The sequence below is a fragment of the Zootoca vivipara genome, chromosome 14, assembly GCF_965207765.1.
Source record: "Zootoca vivipara chromosome 14, rZooViv2.hap1.1, whole genome shotgun sequence".
Classification (NCBI taxonomy): domain Eukaryota; kingdom Metazoa; phylum Chordata; class Lepidosauria; order Squamata; family Lacertidae; genus Zootoca; species Zootoca vivipara.
In genome coordinates this window covers 24284302-24303685 of record NC_142597.1, presented here as the reverse complement: position 1 = coordinate 24303685, position 19384 = coordinate 24284302, and the positions used below count along the sequence as shown (strand labels likewise).

General features: G+C 45.2%; 1 protein-coding gene across 5 annotated transcripts in view; it reads right to left on the bottom strand.

The window, feature by feature from the left end:
* Nucleotides 1-17789, bottom strand: part of GRAMD1B (GRAM domain containing 1B) — a 157609-nt gene extending 139820 nt beyond the window's left edge. For 2 of the 5 annotated variants that reach the window (XM_088657702.1, XM_088657703.1), the window contains exon 1: nucleotides 16899-17789. In XM_088657702.1, coding sequence (XP_088513828.1) covers nucleotides 16899-17242 — 344 coding nt within the window. In that variant the 5' untranslated portion in view covers nucleotides 17243-17789. The remainder of the gene's footprint in view (nucleotides 1-16898) is intronic. The other 3 variants (XM_035138799.3, XM_060268296.2, XM_088657704.1) reach the window with 2 other exon arrangements.
* Between the last annotated feature and the right edge of the window lie 1595 nt (nucleotides 17790-19384).

Below are 19384 nucleotides of genomic sequence, written 5' to 3'. Positions count from 1 at the left end.
ACAACAATTTAAAATACAGAATTTCAAAACAGCTGAAGTATATTACGCTCACAAGAACAGGGTATGGCTTGAAAACACACATCTCAGTAAGCAAGTGGGTTTTACAATGGGACTGATGATCTCAGTCAAAAGTAAAATTATTCTCAAAGGAATAAGCTTATAAAAAAATACACGTAAAAAAACTTTTTTCATTAAGTCAATCCAATTTCCATTCTAATAACCAATAAGAAATAGATCTGCATAACTCTTGTTTTTAACTTTATTTAAATGTCTAACCTAGTTGATAAGAGCTTTAGAAGGAATAAGGACTATCAACTGCGAAAGGGGTGGGCAATTTCCAGCATCCCACCCCATTACGTCGTCACTGTGCTTCCCCAAATCTTTTATTTGAATCCTCATATGCCTGTGATATATTTTTTACAAAGAAATCCCAGCCCCCGAGTTTGCGGACATATGCCCGACATTTCATTTTAGGGCAGTATGTTTGTAAGTAATCACAAGGCCAGTGAGAAATTATGAAACTGGTGGAAGAGAAATCTCAAATATTCTGCTCCCAAAATGTCCTTCAACTCTCACCTTCAACTCCAGGATTTTAAATAGTTCCAGCTGAATTTTATTGGACTGGGTTGGGTTTCAGTTCCGAACTGTTAATTTCGGTTTTGTTATCCAACTCCCCAAATAAGCTTGAAATCAGTGCTTGGCTCCAGAATAAATACTGAAATAATGGCCAATGCCATCACAAAGCCAATCCTGTAAAATGACCCCTACCAGGATTTACTCCACTGGTCCATCCAAATTAGTTTCATTCCAATGATAATAACTCTGTACTCTGTTCATGCGGCGGCATGAATGATAGAGCATCATTCACTAGCTCCTCAGCTCTTGAGGTACAGTATTTGTCTGGTTCATATGCAACAGTAAACTAAAGTATATCTCAGTGACAATGAACAGGCATGCAGGTAATGAGACTGAAAATAACAGATGGTTCACACCTCCCTAGGTCATACTGCTACCACACTACACAGTTATGTGTCAGCCTGGCCTTGTGGTTTCCCTTGTTGCCAGCACATTCACGTCCACCACTGCATGCACTTATCCTTCAGCAATATTTCACTGTGATCACAAGGCGAAACTGAACATAGACTGGTAGTGGCCCCACTATGTACTCAGAAGCAATTTCCTGGTTGAATAATAAATAATGTTTCGAAGTACAATTTGGCAATGGCGCGACATTTCTCTTGCTGACACCTTACCCAGGCTACCTCCTAGTTCCAGAACAAACACTTCTGAACTGACAGACCAAAAAAGGCATCAACCCTGTGTTGAACAATCACTGTTTTCTGCATATCACTTTGTCCCAAATCCATCACTGCCCATATGACATAGGCACTGTATGACTGGACACCATCCAAGGAGATGGAAAACTTACAGCTTGGTCATTATTCTTGCTATTAGTCTCATTAACTGCCTTTATATCCCACCTGGACTCCAAGGACCTCAATGCAGCATACATAGATCTTCCCGGTCACGACATTTTATCATCACAGCAATCCTGTGAGGTAGGCTAAGCTGAGAGATTGTGAAATGCCACAAGCGAGCTTCATGACTAGGTGTGATGCGGCTGGGTTGCTTTCTCATGAGGAACGCGCGCCAAACTCTGTATCTGGTTTTTACAGAGCTTTATTACATACATATGTACAGGGCAGAGTATGTACAGGGCAGAGCATAAATGTCCATGACCGTTCAGTCTGAGTCAGAATCCAGAAGTGCCGCTCGGCAGGACTTCCTCCAGCAAAGCACCTTTGGTGCCCTAAATCTCCTCCTCTCCCCTCTACACTTCCCCCCCTACGTTGCTGAGGGGGTAGAGGGTGCAACCCCCTCCCCTCCAGAGCTGGACAACTGTTGGGCAGGTGCTTTAGTCACTGGCACCTCCCCTTCCGCAGCGCTCTGGTCCAAGCCCCCGGACCTTGCCTGTTGGCTCCTTGCACTCCCAGCATCCCCAAGCTCCTATGTCTTCATCCCTGGCTCTGCACCACCTTCCAAGCGATGCTGCGAACCGTCAGCATCCTGAGGCTCCTTCAGTTGAGAGAGCCCAGGCACCACCCTTCCTGGCTCTCTGCTGACCCCTGGTGGTCCCCTGACACTAGGTGTGGATTTGAACCCAGGTCTCCCTGAACTTAAGTCTAGCAACCCAAAAACAAAACCCTTTTCTCTTTTCTTTTCTTAAAATTGCTCTACACAGGGGTGTTCTTGTTTTTGCTTTTGCAAAATGTATCAAAGCAACGAACAGTAATTCAAAACAACAGAACCACACAAGAAATATACAGCATTAATAACAAAAAGTAAGTGAGCTAAGAATCAAGTTTAAGTGGGTGATATTTTTGTTGGAAAATTATAGACTCTGACCACAAGATGTCATACTTTGCTTTCCAGCTGCTGAAATCTTGTGCAGAACCTTCACTGGAGGCAAAAGGAAAGTAGTTTGAAGTTCCCTGCTGTTCCTGTTTCACACATTGCTCTCAGGACTACCTGGCCAACACTGCTCATTTCCTACTATATGTGTATATGTGTATATATACATATTTCCTACAAGCACTATATTTAGCTTCCAGCTGGAATGTCTGAGGTACATAAAAACTCCCAGCTCTCTTTGAATTTCTAGTATCTTTCTAACCACTAGTCTTAGGGCTGGGGTTTGGACTAGATGACACCTGGGGTCCGTTCCAGTGCTACAATTCTATGACCACTCTTTTCAACATGTCCATCCCATCTTGCCTATTTTCTTTGCAAATCACCTCCTCAGGGTGGCTGGCTGATATCTTGAACAGGAACACACCTCACTGGGTGTAAAGAATGATGCGCCTCAACATTTAGTTGCACACTGCACCTGTAGTAGGCCAGTTCTTTGCAAAAGTACTTAAACTTTGCCCAGTTTGCATAGTCAGCGTGCAAGCCAACATCAGGAATGAATCACTCAACTTGCAACCTCAAAACTACAGTAGGGCCTTCTGTCATGGTCCAGTCGGCAGGCGTCAGGACCAGAGGCAAGATGGTGGTGAAGAAGCAGGGTCGAGGAGCAAGGCAGAGGCGAAAGTCCACGGGGCACGAAGCAAGGCGAAGGCGAAGCAAGGGTCCAAGGAGCAAGGAGCAAGGCGAAGGTCCACGGGGCAAGAGCAAGGCGAAGGCGAAGCAAGGGTCCAAGGAGCAAGGAGCAAGGCGGAGGATCCAGGAACAAGAAGCAAGGCGGCAGCAAGGCAAGGGTCCAAGGAGCAGGAGGCCAGATGCAACCAGGCAGGGATAGCATTGCTGTGGCAAAGAGCTGAAGGGAAATGCTGGGCTTTTATCCCTCCCAGCTCCTGCCACCAGGTGCAGTGAGATCTCAAGTGGCCTCACCTGGGTGACTACTCCTTGCCTCTCCAGCACAAGCTGATGTCTTCACCTGTGTGGCCACGCCTTGCTTCCCCAGCACAAGCTGAGGCAGGCCCCAGTCCTGCAAGGCACTACAGGCCCCAGAGCCTGACTCCTGCCCATACTCCTGACACCTTCAATATCTCAAGAAGGCTACACCCAGGAAAAGGATGGGTGAGACAGAAGGGGTGATAAGCACATCTGTGACAGAGGAAAAACAAGTATCACATGGCGCCCCCAGTTTTGAGGAATGAAGCCTCTATCAACCATCACCCCTCAGCAAAACAGCTACCCAAAAGTCAACAAGGCAGGCCCAAGACAATTTGGTACCTGAAGCAAACCACAAAATGTCACTCCCAGCCCCAGTCAGGGAAAAAGGGGTGAGTGAAGATCTACATCAGGAACAAGGAGGGGGGGAATAAAGGTGTACACTGGGGTGGGAGATCAGCAGTGCCTCCTATTTGCCAAGAGGCAGTTGTAGAGGCAGCATGGTGGGGGCTCCTGAGAAGGAGCCAGATCTGTCCTCCAAGGAGCATGCCACAGCTGTTGCTGCAACTGCTGCAGTGGGGGCAATCCATTCCTTGGGAGCCTGATCTGCTTCCCCTGCAGATCCTGCTGCCTGAGGCAGTCGCCTCACCTTGCCTCATGGGTGGGCCTGCCCTGTAACAAGGTCTTTTGTGTCCATGCTCTTCTTTCTTTCTTAACTCCCCACTTCCAAGGGTTTAAATCTTGACACCAAATATCAACCAACAACCAAAGTTCCCTGTATCTTCTCCAGAGATAAATATACAGATCTTGTGTTAGGCCAGGTCTTGCAAATCTGGGTCTGTGATTCCTCCTTCCATTTTGTGTTAACTGTATTTTAAATATGGAACATCCTTCACTCCCAATCTCAGTGGTCAGCTAAAAGCCAAATATAAGGGTCTCAGATATGTTCTGATGCAGCAATACTCCAGGGGAAAAAATTAGAAGAGTTGGAGACAGGCATTATCCTACCATTTAAAATCTCAATTCCAGGCAGCAACAGAAGGAACACATGAAAATGGGTTTGAAAACCGAAGCCCTGATATTACCTCACAGTCCTAGGCAGAGTGAATGGGGGAGATGTCTTTCCACCCTCCAGATAAGGTCAAAGTTCTGTTTTTTGCTGCCTACTCTACTGATAATGAGATTCCTCGTTTCCTGACTGTGTCCTCCTTCACCCTTCTAGTGAATAGATAAATGAGTTTGCAGTGAGTCATGGAGGAAATTTAAGAGGAACAGCAACACATCAACATACAAAGAAAGCAATGTGGTGCCCTGGTTAGAGTGTTAGGACCTGGGAGACCAGGGTTCAAATCCCCACTTGGCCATGAAACTCACTTTGGACCAGTCACTACCTCTCTCAGCATAACCTACCTCACAGGATTATTATGGGGATTAATGAGGATAAGGAGTACCATGTACGCTCCTTGGAGAAAAAGATTAGATATAAATGCAACAACAACAACAACAACAACAAATTGAAGAGCAGACTTCACCAATTGATTGTCCTCTGTCGGCCCCTGCCAGCAGGTTGGCAAAGGCTGTTCTGAAGAATACGGCTGCATTACAACAACATGCAGACACACAGGCAGACAAAGGAAGGCATCCCAGCTTCACGCAATGCACAGACTCCATGCCACAGAGTTATATTTCTCTCCCCCCCCCTACACCATGTTTTGTATCTTAAAAGGAAGATGGAACACAGGATTTCCTAAATTGCTAAAACGCTAAGGCTACAATCCTATGCACATTTACTTGAGAGGAGGGGTCAGAAAATTCTGAAAGAAACAGGAGCAGAAAATAGGAAGAATACGTGAACACCAGCTATGTCCAGAGAGGAAATCAATCCAGCCAATGTGATTGGTATTCACTGTCATCGTTATTGCTTTGAGCTGGCAAACAATATGTAATTGGTTATGGTTTCCCCTAGCCCCGACCATGCCTGCATTGTGCCGCCTTTGCATTTAAATGAATGAGCTGGAGTAATGCAATGGCAAGGTAATTTACATAATTATTTATGCAAATTGTGTAATTTTGCTTCAGCAGACAGTGAGATAAATAACATAGCTTTTGGCAGGAGATGAAGGGCAGTGGAACAGAAACAGTGCTCTGCATGCGACCAATATTGGGCAGAATGGAAAACAATGCCTTCTTGCATCCCTGCTTGAGAAAAAGCCTCATTGAACACAGTGGGACTCACTTCTGGGTAGGCTTGCAGAGGACTGTACTGCACAGGTTATAAATAATCTGTTAATTTAGTTTATATACCGCTTAATATAACAAAATCTCTCAGAGATTTGTGTCAATTGCAATTGTAAAATCACAAGCGAAAAGGAAATATGCAATATCAAAATGCAATTAAAAAAATCCAACAAAATTAGGTTTGTTGAATAAAAAGTGTCCAGGAAAACATGGAAGCAGAAAAATGCAAGCAGTGTATCAGATAATTAAAAGCAAGGGAAAGCCTGATGGGGCAAGTAAGTTTTCAGTAAGTGTTTGAAGCCTACCACAGTGGGTGCCCACCAAATTGCATGAGGAAGGATGTTGCCGATTGGTCCCACTACACATGATAACCCAAGATGACAACCCATCAACCACAGTGTAGCCAGCAGGGCCTTTTCTGAAGATCGTAGGAAATCGCTGAGTCTCAGGTTGTTTAGGGCTCAGATTCGACATGGTTCTGAACCTAACATGCAGACAGTGCCATTGTTTTAGCATAGGTGTAATATGAGTATAACTAGACACCCCACTCACTAGCTGTAGCTTCCTGACCAAACGCAAGGGTAGCTTCACACACAGTGCATTGCAGCAGTCTAACCGCAAGGTTACCAATCCATAGACTGCAGTAATCAAGCTATGCCTAACCAGCAAAGGACACAGGTGCACTATCAACTGACGCTGGTAATAGGCACCCCAAGCAACAAAGATGTATCCAGGAGCCTCTGCTCCTTCAAAGGGTTGCAACCCCATCCGGAACAGAAAAATGTTTCAATTCCTGGACCTGGGAACCACTTGCCGGCAAGGTCTCAGTCTTTTTTTTTTTTAAACTTAAATTTTATTGGACGTGAAACCAACAAGGTCTCAGTCTTGTTGGGATAATAAACTCAAGTTTATTAGCTTTCACACAGCCCATAACTACACCCAGGCAAATAATGATCTGTAGAATTCCTGCTTCATGTCATTCTCCGAAGGGCCAGAAGCATAACTGATATGATTGCAAGGTGCAGGCTCTAAAGAGCTACCAATCAATAGGAGTCTTACCTTATTACTCCAGAGCTCAGTGCCATGAATGTCATGTAACCACCTAATATCTTGGGGACTGGAAGTCCAGCAGAGGCTTAGACATTGCCCAATAGGCTCATGATTTGCTCCCTAATTCAAGCTCAGTTTGGTAACAAGTTGATCCAACATCTCTCCATGTGGGCACAAGCCAAATGCCATTCACCTTCTGCACATTTTAAGAGACTCACAAGCTGCAAAGAGTGTAAATAAAAATTAACCAACTCAATTTAACAATTAAGCCTTCCAAACATCAACTTCTTTCTCAGTCTTGAGTTGGTGACAGTCAAGGGTCAAGCACATGACAAAGGTCTCTCAGCAGACTGGGTAAAAGGCTGCGGAATAAATCTTGCATACAAGTATGATCTGCACAGGAGACTCTTTCGTCCTGCATGATGTACACTTGATTGACAGCTATTTCCTTGAAGGTCGTTTCAAAAATAGGCCAGAAAGAAGACTCAAGGTGCAATCACCTGCAGGCGGAAGGACAACAAAGAGGGAGCCGGTTTGGCTTCTCTAGGAAGGGAGTTCCAAAGTCTATGAATCCTGGTTCACAGAGCCTTAGGAAAAATGAAGATTTTATAAAAAGGTATGCATTCTTTCAAGTGTTTGGTAACAGTATGTTTTTATTGGCAGTATAAGGCTTTTAATGCATCCAGATTTCTTCAACCAAGCTAGTTTGTTTGTTTGTTTGTTTTTGCATCCCTACTTCAATGCTAAATGGTTGGTATCCAGTATAGACCCAATGAAATGAATGGAACTGAGTAATTTATTCAGTATGAGTATGACATACTGGATATCACCCAGTAATTCTAGAGAATAATGGCTTCCTGGCACTGGAATATATAGACCAATAGGCTCATACATCGCTTGCTTCTTTTGCACACAAATTCCATCTCCTGGCCGGGAAATGAGAAAAGATGAGATGATGACTGCAGTTTCTATACAGCAATTCAGTTACAGATGCACAAAATGTTAATTCACATGCGATGAAAAATTTCGCCCATATTCCAGGGGAGTTTTTGAGGCTGGAAATCTGTGGATAATACTATTGTGTGACATTTGCTATAAAATTACTTTCTCTACAGGCCTGGGGCCAAATGACTTTGACAGGAGGGAGGGAGGAGAGAGAGAGAGAGAGAGAGAGAGAGAGAGAGAGAGAGAGAGAGAGAGAGAGAGAGAGAGAGAGGAGAGAGGAGGAGGAGGAGGAGGAGGAGGAGGAGGAGGAGGAGGAGGAGGAGGAGGAGGAGGAGGAGTGTTACGTGTCAATGGCTGCAGATCACCAATGCAAGCATCTCTCACTACAGCCACATTCACAGCATACATTTAAAGCACTAGGGTACCACCTTAAACAGTCATGGATCTTGGGGGCTGCAGTTTGCTAAGGGTGCTGGGGGTGGTCAGGGCCGGCTCTAGGTAGACCCCCGGTGGCATGGTGCACCATGCTGCGCCCTGCGAGGGCGGGGGCACTGGAGCGATCTCTGCCCCTCAGCACCAGGGCACGTGACCTGCTCGAGACTGCCCTGGGGTGGTTAAGAGACTCCTACTCCCTTCCCAGTGCTGCAATTCCCAGAGTAGTTCAACAACCATTCCCTCTTCCCTGAAAACTCTGGGCACAGAGCAAGACCAGCAAGGCTTGTGATCCGGAGGGGCGTGGACTGGACAGAGTCCCAAGGGCCAGATAGGGAGATCTGGAGAGCCAAATTCAGCCTAATTTTCCTACCCCTGTGCTAAATAAAAACATGTTGCATGGAAGACAACAAAAACAACCTTGAGCTTATCTGCAAGGCCGGGTTTACTTTTAAGAAAGTCCCGAAAACAAAAACAATTTGAATTATTAAATTACATTTGCTGTGATCTCAGCCTGACAGTTTAAAGCTGTTAAATAATGAAGCAGCTTCATTGTCTGCAGCGCTTAGAACTATTGCCACCTTTGGGGTATCTTCCTTGGAGTTTAATCCATTTGCCTTCATAAATAAATCAAACTCTTGCATAAAACGTTCCTTTCATTAGCACCCTGTCATCATTCAGAGTCAAGCCTGAATTTCTAGATGCTTTCAGTCTCTCCATCTTTCAAATTATTTGAGCTCTTCGCTCTCTTTTTTTATGAAGCTGGGATAGCTTAGTCAGTAGACAGGAGACTCTTAACTTCAGGGTTGTGGGTTCAAGCGCCACGCTGCGCAAAAGATTCCCACATTGCAGGGGGTTGGACTAGATTGCCCTTATGGTCCCTTCCAACTCTACAATTCTATGCTCACTATGGCACCATGCTATCTTTCTTTCTTTTTTACAAGCACTACCTTTAGGGATACGGATGGCGCTGTGGGTTAAACCACAGAGCCTAGGGCTTGCCAATCGGAAGGTTGGCGGTTCGAATCCCCGTGACGGAGTGACCTCCCGTTGCTCGGTCCCAGCTCCTGCCAACCTAGAAGTTCGATAAATATGAACCTAGAAGTAGATAAATAGGTACCACTACAGCGGGAAGATAAATGCCGTTTCCGTGTGCTGCTCTGGTCTGCCAGAAGTGGCTTTGTCATGCTGGCCACATGACCTGGAAGCTGTACGCCGGCTCCCTCGGCCTATAGAGCGAGATGAGCGTCGCAACCCCAGAGTCAGTCACAACTGGACCTAATGGTCAGGGGTCCCTTTACTTTTACCTTTACTTTGTGAAGACAGGTACTCCATAAACAAGTTTTGTGAGTTACTGCAGTGTGTACCGGTATATTGATTGCTTTTTAAACATATCAGTCTCACCTCAACTGACTCAGTGTGCAGCAGTTGTGAAAAAGACAAACTCTATGCTAAGGATAATTAGAAAAAGAATTTAAAGTAAAACTGCCAACATCAAAATATATGGTGTAACCACATCCGGAATACCGTGTACAGTTCTGGCTGCCTCACCTCCTTGTAGAGCTGGAAAAGGTTCAGAAAAGGGCAGCCAAAATGAGGAAAAGTCACAGCATTTGGAAAATTTTAGTTTATGCTGAATAGGCTTCCTCGCGAGAAAAGTGAAAACTTGGCAGCTATGCATCCGGGGGGGGGTGACATCACAGCCGCCCCCACCCCCTGGGACGCTCGGTGCTTGCCGCGCATCCCCAGGATGCTCGCCGCTCGCCACTCACCCCCCGGACGTGCGCCACTTGCCGCACACACACACCAACATGCGCCCCACCCCCACGAGCAGCACACCACGCCCCCTGGGACGCGCGCCAGCCACACCCCCGAATGTACACCGCTCCCGGTGCTGGAGCAGGTAGCTTTGCCACTGTGAGAAGCATACATCTTCTAAATGGATGGGAACAAATCAATATCAGATGTCATCAGATGTCATCAACAATGACAAAGATACTGTCCTGTTCAGTGACTCATATTTGTTCACTGCTCTAAAGCAATGTAGGAGGCAACCTGAAGATGGCACTGGAGCACCTGATAGGAAGGAAAGTAACATACAGTTAATGTTGTCACCTGAATTTCAAAGACCAGTGTTGCCTCTTTTTGGATTGAGTCCGGTGACAGTTAAAGCTGCTAAGGATCAAGCAGAGAGGTTAAGGATCTGATTCAAATGTCAGACAACCCAGAGTCTGGTACCAATTTACAGCTTTAAATTAGATTAACTAAGGGTACCTTCTTCTGCTAAGTTTGTACACAGGTTTGATAGACATGGGGGGGAGGGGAATAAAATGGTCTCTGTACATTTGATTACTGGAAATGCAATCTGGTACCCCAGCTCTGCCTCTGACGTGTGTTGGCTTCAATGAATTTGGGCTACACTCAGTTTCTAACAATTCCACTCAGGGATAAAACCAGGTACTTCGGAGTATCTTCTAGTATTTCACTGACTGAAACATTCAACACGCCATAAGTTTAAAAGCTTGCTCATGATCCTGTGACATTTTGGTTGGTCATGAAAAAGTTATTAACATACTGTGGCTTGTTTTTTGTTTTTCTAATGGGCCAGCATGGCTAACGACAGTTTTTATTAAACACACAAATACAACATCAACAATGTGCCAATAGTATAGGAGTCTGCGAAAACAACACAGATATACGAAAGTAATTGGCTTGTGATACGCTGCTCATACTCATCCATTGTAAGTGACAGAACTTATTGGGGAGAAGGACCTACACCTTATGCAGTAAGAAGTCATTAGTTCTGCATAGATATGACTGAGACACCAGCTTTGCCATCTCTAGTTATCTCCCACTTGGACTACTGCAATGCGCTCTATGTGGAGCTACCTCTGAAACTACAACTAATCCAGAATGCGGCAGCTAGACTGGTGCCTGGGAGCGGCCACCAAGACCACATAACACCGGTCTTGAAAGATCTACATTGGCTCCCAGTACGTTTCCAAGCACAATTCAAAGTGTTGGTGCTGACCTTTAAAGCCTTAAATAGCCTCGGTCCAGTATACCTGAAGGAGCGTCTCCATCCCCATCGTTCTGCCCAGACACTGAGGTCCAGTGCCGAGGGCCTTCTGGCGGTTCCCTCGTTGCAGGGAACCAGGCAGAGGGCCTTCTCGGTAGTGGCGCCCGCCCTGTGGAACGCCCTCCCATCAGATGTCAAAGAGAAAAACAGCTACCAGATTTTTAGAAGACATCTGAAGGCAGCCCTGTTTAGGGAGGCTTTTAATGCTTAATAGATTATTTTATTTTATTTTTCTGTTGGAAGCCGCCCAGAGTGGCTGGGGAAACCTAGCCAGATGGGCGGGGTATAAATAATATGTTGTTGTTGTTGATCCAGCTAGCGAAACTTCCTCTACAACTGAAAAAATCACTTTCTGAATTTCTACTTGGCACTCAGACATACCAGCAAGAAAACAAGCTGACCTGTCTACCGTAAGTAAGGTTGCCAAGTTGCAACCTGGAGGGGAAACATGGCTCTTTAATAACTCCTCAGCAGTGAAAGATGAGATAGCTGCAGCTTTCCCTCAGAGTCTAGCATAGGATCCTGCAATTTGTGATGCGCAGAACATTGCACAGCCCACCAACCATGAGTGATGGTTTGCCAGGTGCTTGAAAGACACACCCAGTCCATTTTTCCCCCAGTCCCAGACAGCAAAAACAGGAGTTTTGCCATGCTCTTGCTAAGCTGCCTTTCTTGGAGGGCTGTTGAGCTTGGTGGTTCCTAAACTTTACTAGGGGAACAGCTCCCAGTAACAGGGAAGGGAGCACAATCTCACTGTTAAATGTTGGCTAACATTGTCGTTTGAAACCACAGTTGTAGCACAGATTTACAGCAACTTCTCGACCTCCCAATTCCATCTCTCATTGCGGATGAGTTGATATATACCGGTAACAGAGATTTGTGGCAACTGATCCATTAGAAGAGTTTATGAAGCTGAGAGATTAAATTATGAAATTGAGAGATGGAAAATGTAGTCTGTGATCTCAGTCCTCACACCCTTTAGTTAGTGACTGCTCAATAACGGGCCATGCATCCAGCTCATGTGACAACTGGTGACAGGAGTTTTATGGAAGTTCATAACGTGAAATACAGTAACTCATTAGCTGACCTTGAATTCATCAGTACAGTTAGTTTACCTTGTGGCCTCCTCATGGCTAGAGCTGCTCAGAAATCTCAGCTCTTGTCAAATAGCCCATACTTCCGATCAACCTCAAAGAACATCCTCAGCATAGCCCATACTTGCTTTTTAGGTCACTTAAATATTTCCTTTTACTAAAAGCCAGATTTGCTCATTACCTTGTTTGCTCTTTTAGCTTAGTCTGCCTGAGGGAAAAAGTACAAGAAGTCCACGTGCAATTATTAATCATGATCAAAACGTCTGCAACATCAATCCAGGTCCTCGCAGATTTCTTACATCCTATGCAACCTTCCTCTGCATCGGACACTAATGAGTAACCACTATCTCCTTTCCCCAAGATTTCAATCAGGGGGCTGGGAATTTTGAGCAGAAACTGTGACAGTGTTAAGAAGCCCCCTTCTACCATAGCTGCCAAGTTATCCCTTTTTTTAAGGGAAATTCCCTTATGCTGAATAGGCTTCCTCGTGAGAAAAGGGAAAACTTGGCAGTTATGCCCTTCTACCCCACACTCCCCATAGGTCTTTAGACTGTGGCTTCTGCAGCTGCATTTTGTAAAAGCCTCAGAGGAGGAACTGCAAGCCACTCACATATAGCTTGGTCTTCATTTCCTGCAGAATTGAAAGCATCAAAGGACCAAATCTTCTTTCCTCATCTTCCCAAGCCAGAGACAAAGGTCACTGTGGGAACAAGAAATGAAATTCTTGTTCCTCCACTGCCTCTGTCATGTGGCTATTGACTTTAAAATGTCATTATCCAGGGCTGCCAATTCATCTGCTTCATTAGCATCGCTCGACATGTCGTGATGCCAAAAAAGAATCAATTGGTTTTCATTTGGCATATTTGGGCTTCTTGAAGTGGGAGGTAACTGCATGTCAAGGTTTCCTAATTCATTTAATGCTAGGATATAAAAATACAAAGATATGTCCTTTAAGATGTTCAGACAGCCAATGTTTGCTTCAGAAGTGTTCTCATTGATTATTCACAATGGTGCCCTGGCCTATTCTAAAACTAATTAACGTTTCTGAAAATGTATGTTAACTTCCTGCTGAATTATTTGTCTTGATACCGGTAGTTTTGTGCGTTATATTGTGATGTCCGTTGGCCATAAGCATTCAAAATCGGATTGGCTGTTCTAAATCTGATGGTTTTCACTTCTGCCTTCTGACAATATAAAAAAGGTAAAGAACCCCTGACAGTTAAGTCCAGTCGCTGGCGACTCTGGGGTTGTGAAATATACTCAGAGTCGAGAGTGAATTTCATGCTCTTTATTCAGCTCATAGTCATCAAGGAGAAGAAGAGAAGAATGGCTCATTTCCCAAAACCATCTGCTTATATACATTATTTACACAATGGGCCTTGCGTGATTGGCTACTTCAGGGCTACACCTGTGGGCCAATCAGGTTGTGGATTGACTTCTGCCTGCAGCCTGATTGGCTGCTCCTACAGGCCAATCAGGTTGCAGATTCACTTCTGCCAGCCTCCTGATTGGCTGCTCCTGGAGGCCAATCAGGTTGCGGATTCACTTCCATCTGGAGTTGGATTGGGTAGCTCCTGCGGACCAATCAGACTGCTGATTCTGAATCCTATTGTTCTAGGATTCAGCTCAGTACATAACAGGTTGCGATGCTCATCTTGCTGTACTGGCCAAGGGAGCTGACGTTTGTCCACAGACAGTTTTTCCGGGTCATGTGGCCAGCATGACTAAGCTGCTTCTGGCGAAACCAGAGCAGCGCACAGAAACATCGTTTACCTTCCTGCCAGAGCGGTACCTATTTATCTACTTATTAAGATGGTATCTGCTATGAGCTATGCATGAGTGATATAAAAAACAAAGTGCATAACTTTCTTGAAAACTGTGCAAATTATGAAGATATAACCAATTGCTAACTTAAGACTCCTTTAACACAAGCTATCTCTGATGTGCTCCTGCTGACTACAGAGATAACACTCCAGGGCCAGAACAACAGTCTCTGGGGTTTCTTCCTTCTCCATCCCTGAGAACTCCTGTTATCCTCTTCCCATTTCTGAAGGTTGCAACCTCTGCAGGAGAGATCATTGTTGGAAAGAGAAGGAATTTCATGTGAAAAGCCGAATGCACTTTCCATGGCAACAACAGGATGGATTTGGAATCTGCAATATAGGAAGAGCCAAGTTGTCGTGCTGGTCTTGGTATGTTAATACTCCTAATCCATGTACTAGCCTTTTTCCAAACACCATTTCAAAAATGTAGTTGGGCACTGTGGTGAACAACGACTTGAGCAGTTGTTAATCAGCGCACAGCCATTTGCACAGCTCCACACTCTCTTGTGGTTGTGTAGAGGCAGGAGACCACTGAAGGTGCGATGTGGTTGACAGGCAAAAGACCTTGACTGTATTCATCTTCCCCATTTCCCTAACTGTTCATTTCTGCATTGTAGCTGATAATGTAAAAGCCACCTCTAGGAACACAGCAGACTACACCGCAAGGCTGCATACACACAGCCGATCATTCCGTTTTCCTGACTTTTCCCTAACATGATTTTTAAGTTTCCACACAATGCAAAAGCCACTTACAGAAACTATAGTGAAATGATTTACTGGAATATAGCACAAGCTTAGCACTCGTTTTCGTATTATTTGTAAACGTATTTTTTGGTTGAAGCAAATAACATGGAAATGAGCACTAAACTTGCACTATATTCTGATATAGTTCCAGAAAATGTTTTGGGTTTTTTTGTCACCTAAAAGCTCAAAATGTAATGCAGATATTAACAGCTAGGGAAATGTTGGGGAAATGAAATCAACTGCCATGTGAAAGCAGCTGTTGCCTTCATTCCCTGCTTTGAGGGTAACTGAAAACATCTGGCTAGCCGCTGTTGGAGAGAACACTTGACTTGATGGCCCTTTGCTTTGTTCCAGTAAGACAATGCTTGTGTGCATTTTTAATTTTCTAATATTTATTAAGATGTTATAAACTACTCTTCATCAAATATATTGCATCCTCTCCTGCCATAAATATACTTTCACACTTCATGCATTGCTGTGTTTCACTTTACAACCATTTCCACCCTTTATCAGCCACTCTTTGTATTTGGAGCACTAAGTTGTCTTTTGTATCTGACAGAATGTTTATTGTTACAGCTGATGCAAGGGCATAAGATCCACTTTGTTTATTTTTAAAAGCTGCTAGTTCTGATGGTTAGAGACAAGTGGCTGATGCAAAACAATTATACAAGGGCAGCGGGGGGAATTAAAGTAAATTGAGTAACATGGGATTAATTGACCAACTATTTAATTACAAATTGTGGAATTTGATTTGGAATTTAATAGCAGCTATCAAGGGAGGCTGTGTTGTCTTCATTAAGCATCCTCAGATATTGCCTAGTTATGGATACTGTGATATTTTAATGTTAATTAAGTGATAAAGGAAGATGATTAATCAACAAAGGATTAGTTGACAGCTTCGTTACAGCAGAAAAAGGAATTTGCATTTCAGACAAGGCATCTCTTGAAGGCTGTGATCCTACACATAATTCTTTGGAATTAAATCTGATTTCAATAGATAGGATTTACTTCCAAGTAAACATATTGAGTTTCAAACTGTTTGATCATCAGCTTTCACAAGCTACTTTTAATAATTACTTGCCAAATTGTGGAAAAATAAGAGGAATTGAGGTAAACTCATATATTTAATATGGGACGCGGGTGGCGCTGTGATCTAAACCACAGAGCCCTAGGGCTTGCCGATCAGAAGGTCGGCGGTTCGAATCCCTGCGACGGGGTGAGCTCCCGTTGCTCAATCCCTACCAACCTAGCAGTTTGAAAGCATGTCAAAGTGCAAGTAGATAAATAGGCACAGCTCTGGCGGGAAGGTAAACGGCGTTTCCGTGCACTGCTCTGGTTTCGCCAGAAGCGGCTTAGTCGTGCTGGCCACATGACCCAAAAAAACTGTCTCTGGACAAACGTCAGCTCCCTCGGCCAGTAAAGCAAGATGATCACCGCAACCCCAGAGTCATCCGCGACTGGACTTAACTGTCAGGGGTCCTTTGCCTTTTACCATATATTTAATCCAGAAATGTCTCAGAGACTTATGCTATGCAGAACTCTCAGGATCCTCTAATGATTACATGCTTGCATTAGAAATTTCCAGTCCAGTCTAAGGAACAGAGGCCTATATGAACCATCACCCATAGATGCAGCCACCAGGTACCTGAAGGTGTGATCTGCAGGCAGGGGAACCTAATCTGGTAGAGTTTACTGACGTGTCATTGTGGTCAATTTTCCCCTTTTGATATCTGGATCACACACACTCTTAACACATGGCTATGGTTTAAATATGAGGGTATCAGCATCATGGTGAAAACAAGCCCATCATTAGCCCATCTAAGCACTACAAAGAATCCCCAATTTGTAAACTGCTCCACGTGTTTTGTTTAGCGTTCCGTCGCACAAACGTTTGCTGTCTGAGATAAAGGACTAAGAAAACCATGCCGATCAAGTATCAAATCTGCATGCCACTTCAACTAGCTTAGCCAGTAGAGGGAGACATTGTGGAACATGGGCCACATCAAATAACGGAAAGGCCCATGTCCCAAGTTCTTGAAGGATTCTTCTTCATAGAGGGAAAGATGGAAAGGGAAGAAGGGAAAGGAGACGACCTACCTGCTCTCACTGCATTCCTTCTTCTCCCTCACATTCAACCATTTGCGGAGAAGGAAGCGCTTGCGCCGTGGAGAGGCGCTGGGAGTGGAACAGTTAGACCAAGGGGTGTCCTCATCGCTGGAAGGGGTGATTTCAATGGAGGGGAGCTGTAGGAACTCCTTGCTGGAGGGCGCAGTCTCTAGGCTCGGATCCTGGACATTCCTTGCACGCCTCATCCTGAACCGCCTTCGGCGCAGGGTCGGTGTGGACGAACTGGACCAGGCGTGGCCGCACTCTGCCACCTGCTGCTCTGGGACTTGCAGTGCCGGGAGCTGAAGGGTCTCGGTCATCTTTGCAGCTGGCATTAGGTGCCCGTATCAGTTCCCCTCCCTCCCTCATTTACTCTTGACACTCTCTCCTTCTCTCCCCCTCCCCTCTATGCAAACAACACTGGAGACTTAAAATGCGCCTTTCTCCCTCCTTACCGGCTTGGCATCCTCCCTCCCTCTCCAGTAGGAAATCTCATATTCCTCAGGTGGTTTCATTTAACAGGAGCCCGGAGGGAGCCAGCCAGCTCGCTGCAAGTTGCTCTTGACTTCCTAGCCCAAGTCCTTCAACTCCCGAGAGCAACTTTGTCCCGCATGCTCAGTCAGCCTCCTTCAGAGCTGCAGCAGCCGGTTTAGCATCGGTGGGCAGGCACACATGGAAGCTGAGCTGGCACCAACCAGCTTCCCTCCGCTCTGCTCTGGCTTCCAGCGGTCCTTGCTTGGCTCTCTTTTGCTCAGTGGCTGAAGGGTTCTGCTCCGGAGCTGGGCTGACAAAACTCTCCGCTGTGTGCACTCTGGAGTGACCAAGTGGGAAGCTGTGAGGAGGTCAGAGAAAAGAGAAAGAGAGAGCGGGGATGGGAGGGAAGGAAGGAAGGAAGGAAGGAAGGAAGGAAGGAAGGAAGGAAGGAAGGAAGGAAGGAAGGAAGGAAGGAAGGATATGTGATAAAACTGGCAAAGGAGGAGAAGAGGTGGGAGGGGGATTTGTTTTCCCTCCTGTTGCTGATACGATACGCTCAGGCAGCTGCTGCTGCTGCTGCAAGTGTAACCGTACTCTTAACCTCAAGGGACAAGGGCTCTGTTACCAAATGTGCTGCTCCGATCAGCCACACTGCGGCACATGACAAAGGAGGAATGAAAACAAACCTTTCCTACCAGGCGGTTGGCTGCGCTCTCCCTCCATCTCCCCCTTTCAGGCCAGATGTCCCACCCTGCAGAAGGAGGGGAAAGTAGGTGACCTCCAGTGTAGGCCTTCAGCTGTTGCTAAATAGTTTTTTTTGTGTGTGTGTGCCTTGTTTGAAGTCAAGGGAGGTAGGAGAAAGGGGGCAGACAAAAGCCAAGGAGAAGCTAACAGGCTGCAGCACTAAATGGCTTTCCTTTTTGAAATTTGAAGCAACCTAAAGGGAAAAAGCAAAAGCAAAGTCTCCAACAAAACTCCTACCGTAGGAATCTGGAGGAAAGCCAGAAGATGAGCTGGGAAATTCCTGGATGAGATTTGCACACGGTGAAATTGATCGAGTTTTGTCTAACACAACATTAAAGGCAAATTTGGAGGTCCTTGAGGGGCAAAAAATGTCCAATGGACTGCAGAGGAGGCAAAAAAGTTTCAGTGAGCCTGGGGGCTGTTATTGCGTATGTACACATCACATATTCCTGCAGAAGTGTCCAAATAATGCGAATGTGAAAGACAGAGAGAGAGAGATTTCAGCGTGAAGGGCTGCTTCCAAAATGGCATGCTTTGGTGACAGCATTTCAGGTTCAGAAAGACTGGCAGGTGACATGCAAAGACATCTAAGCACATAAGACGGGACAGTGGGAAATGTCACGACAAAAACCCTAGATATTATAAAGCGGTGCAAAAGAGAAATAGATCTCTTCCAAGCATAACTTCAGATGGTAGTGAATGAAACAAATACAAAGATGCTGAAAAACTCAAGAGATCCACAGCCACGGTTCTCCCTTGATAGCTGCAGCCTAGTTTAGTTGTAGTCCATCACAGATCTGCTAGCACAGATGAAACTCTTTCTCAGACAAATAACATTATTCTGTCATTCAATGGAAGGCAAGTACGTAAGGAGATAATATTTGCGCTCTCAGACTCCCTTTGTGACTGGGATGACTCAAGTAAGGGGAAAGAGAGTAGTATGCATTATCTTAGTGCTTCACAAAAATTCAGTTGAGCAATTTCCTCCTTGTAAGGAGCTGTGAGTAATTTTAAGTCGTCAAACCTAACCCTTGTGCCCCCCCCCCGACACATGCTGTCTAGCAGCTGGTGTACTCTTGCTCCTTGCAGGTGCTGTTTTTGTTTTCCTAATTGCCTCTCTGTGGTCAGTGGCCACCTGTGTCACTTGCTCCTGACCAATGTTTATTTGCGGAATGCTCATTACTGTACAATGAACAGAACAGGGCATCTGAATATCAAGTCAGGAGTTTGTAAGGAGGGCTCCTGGAGAGCCAAGTGTC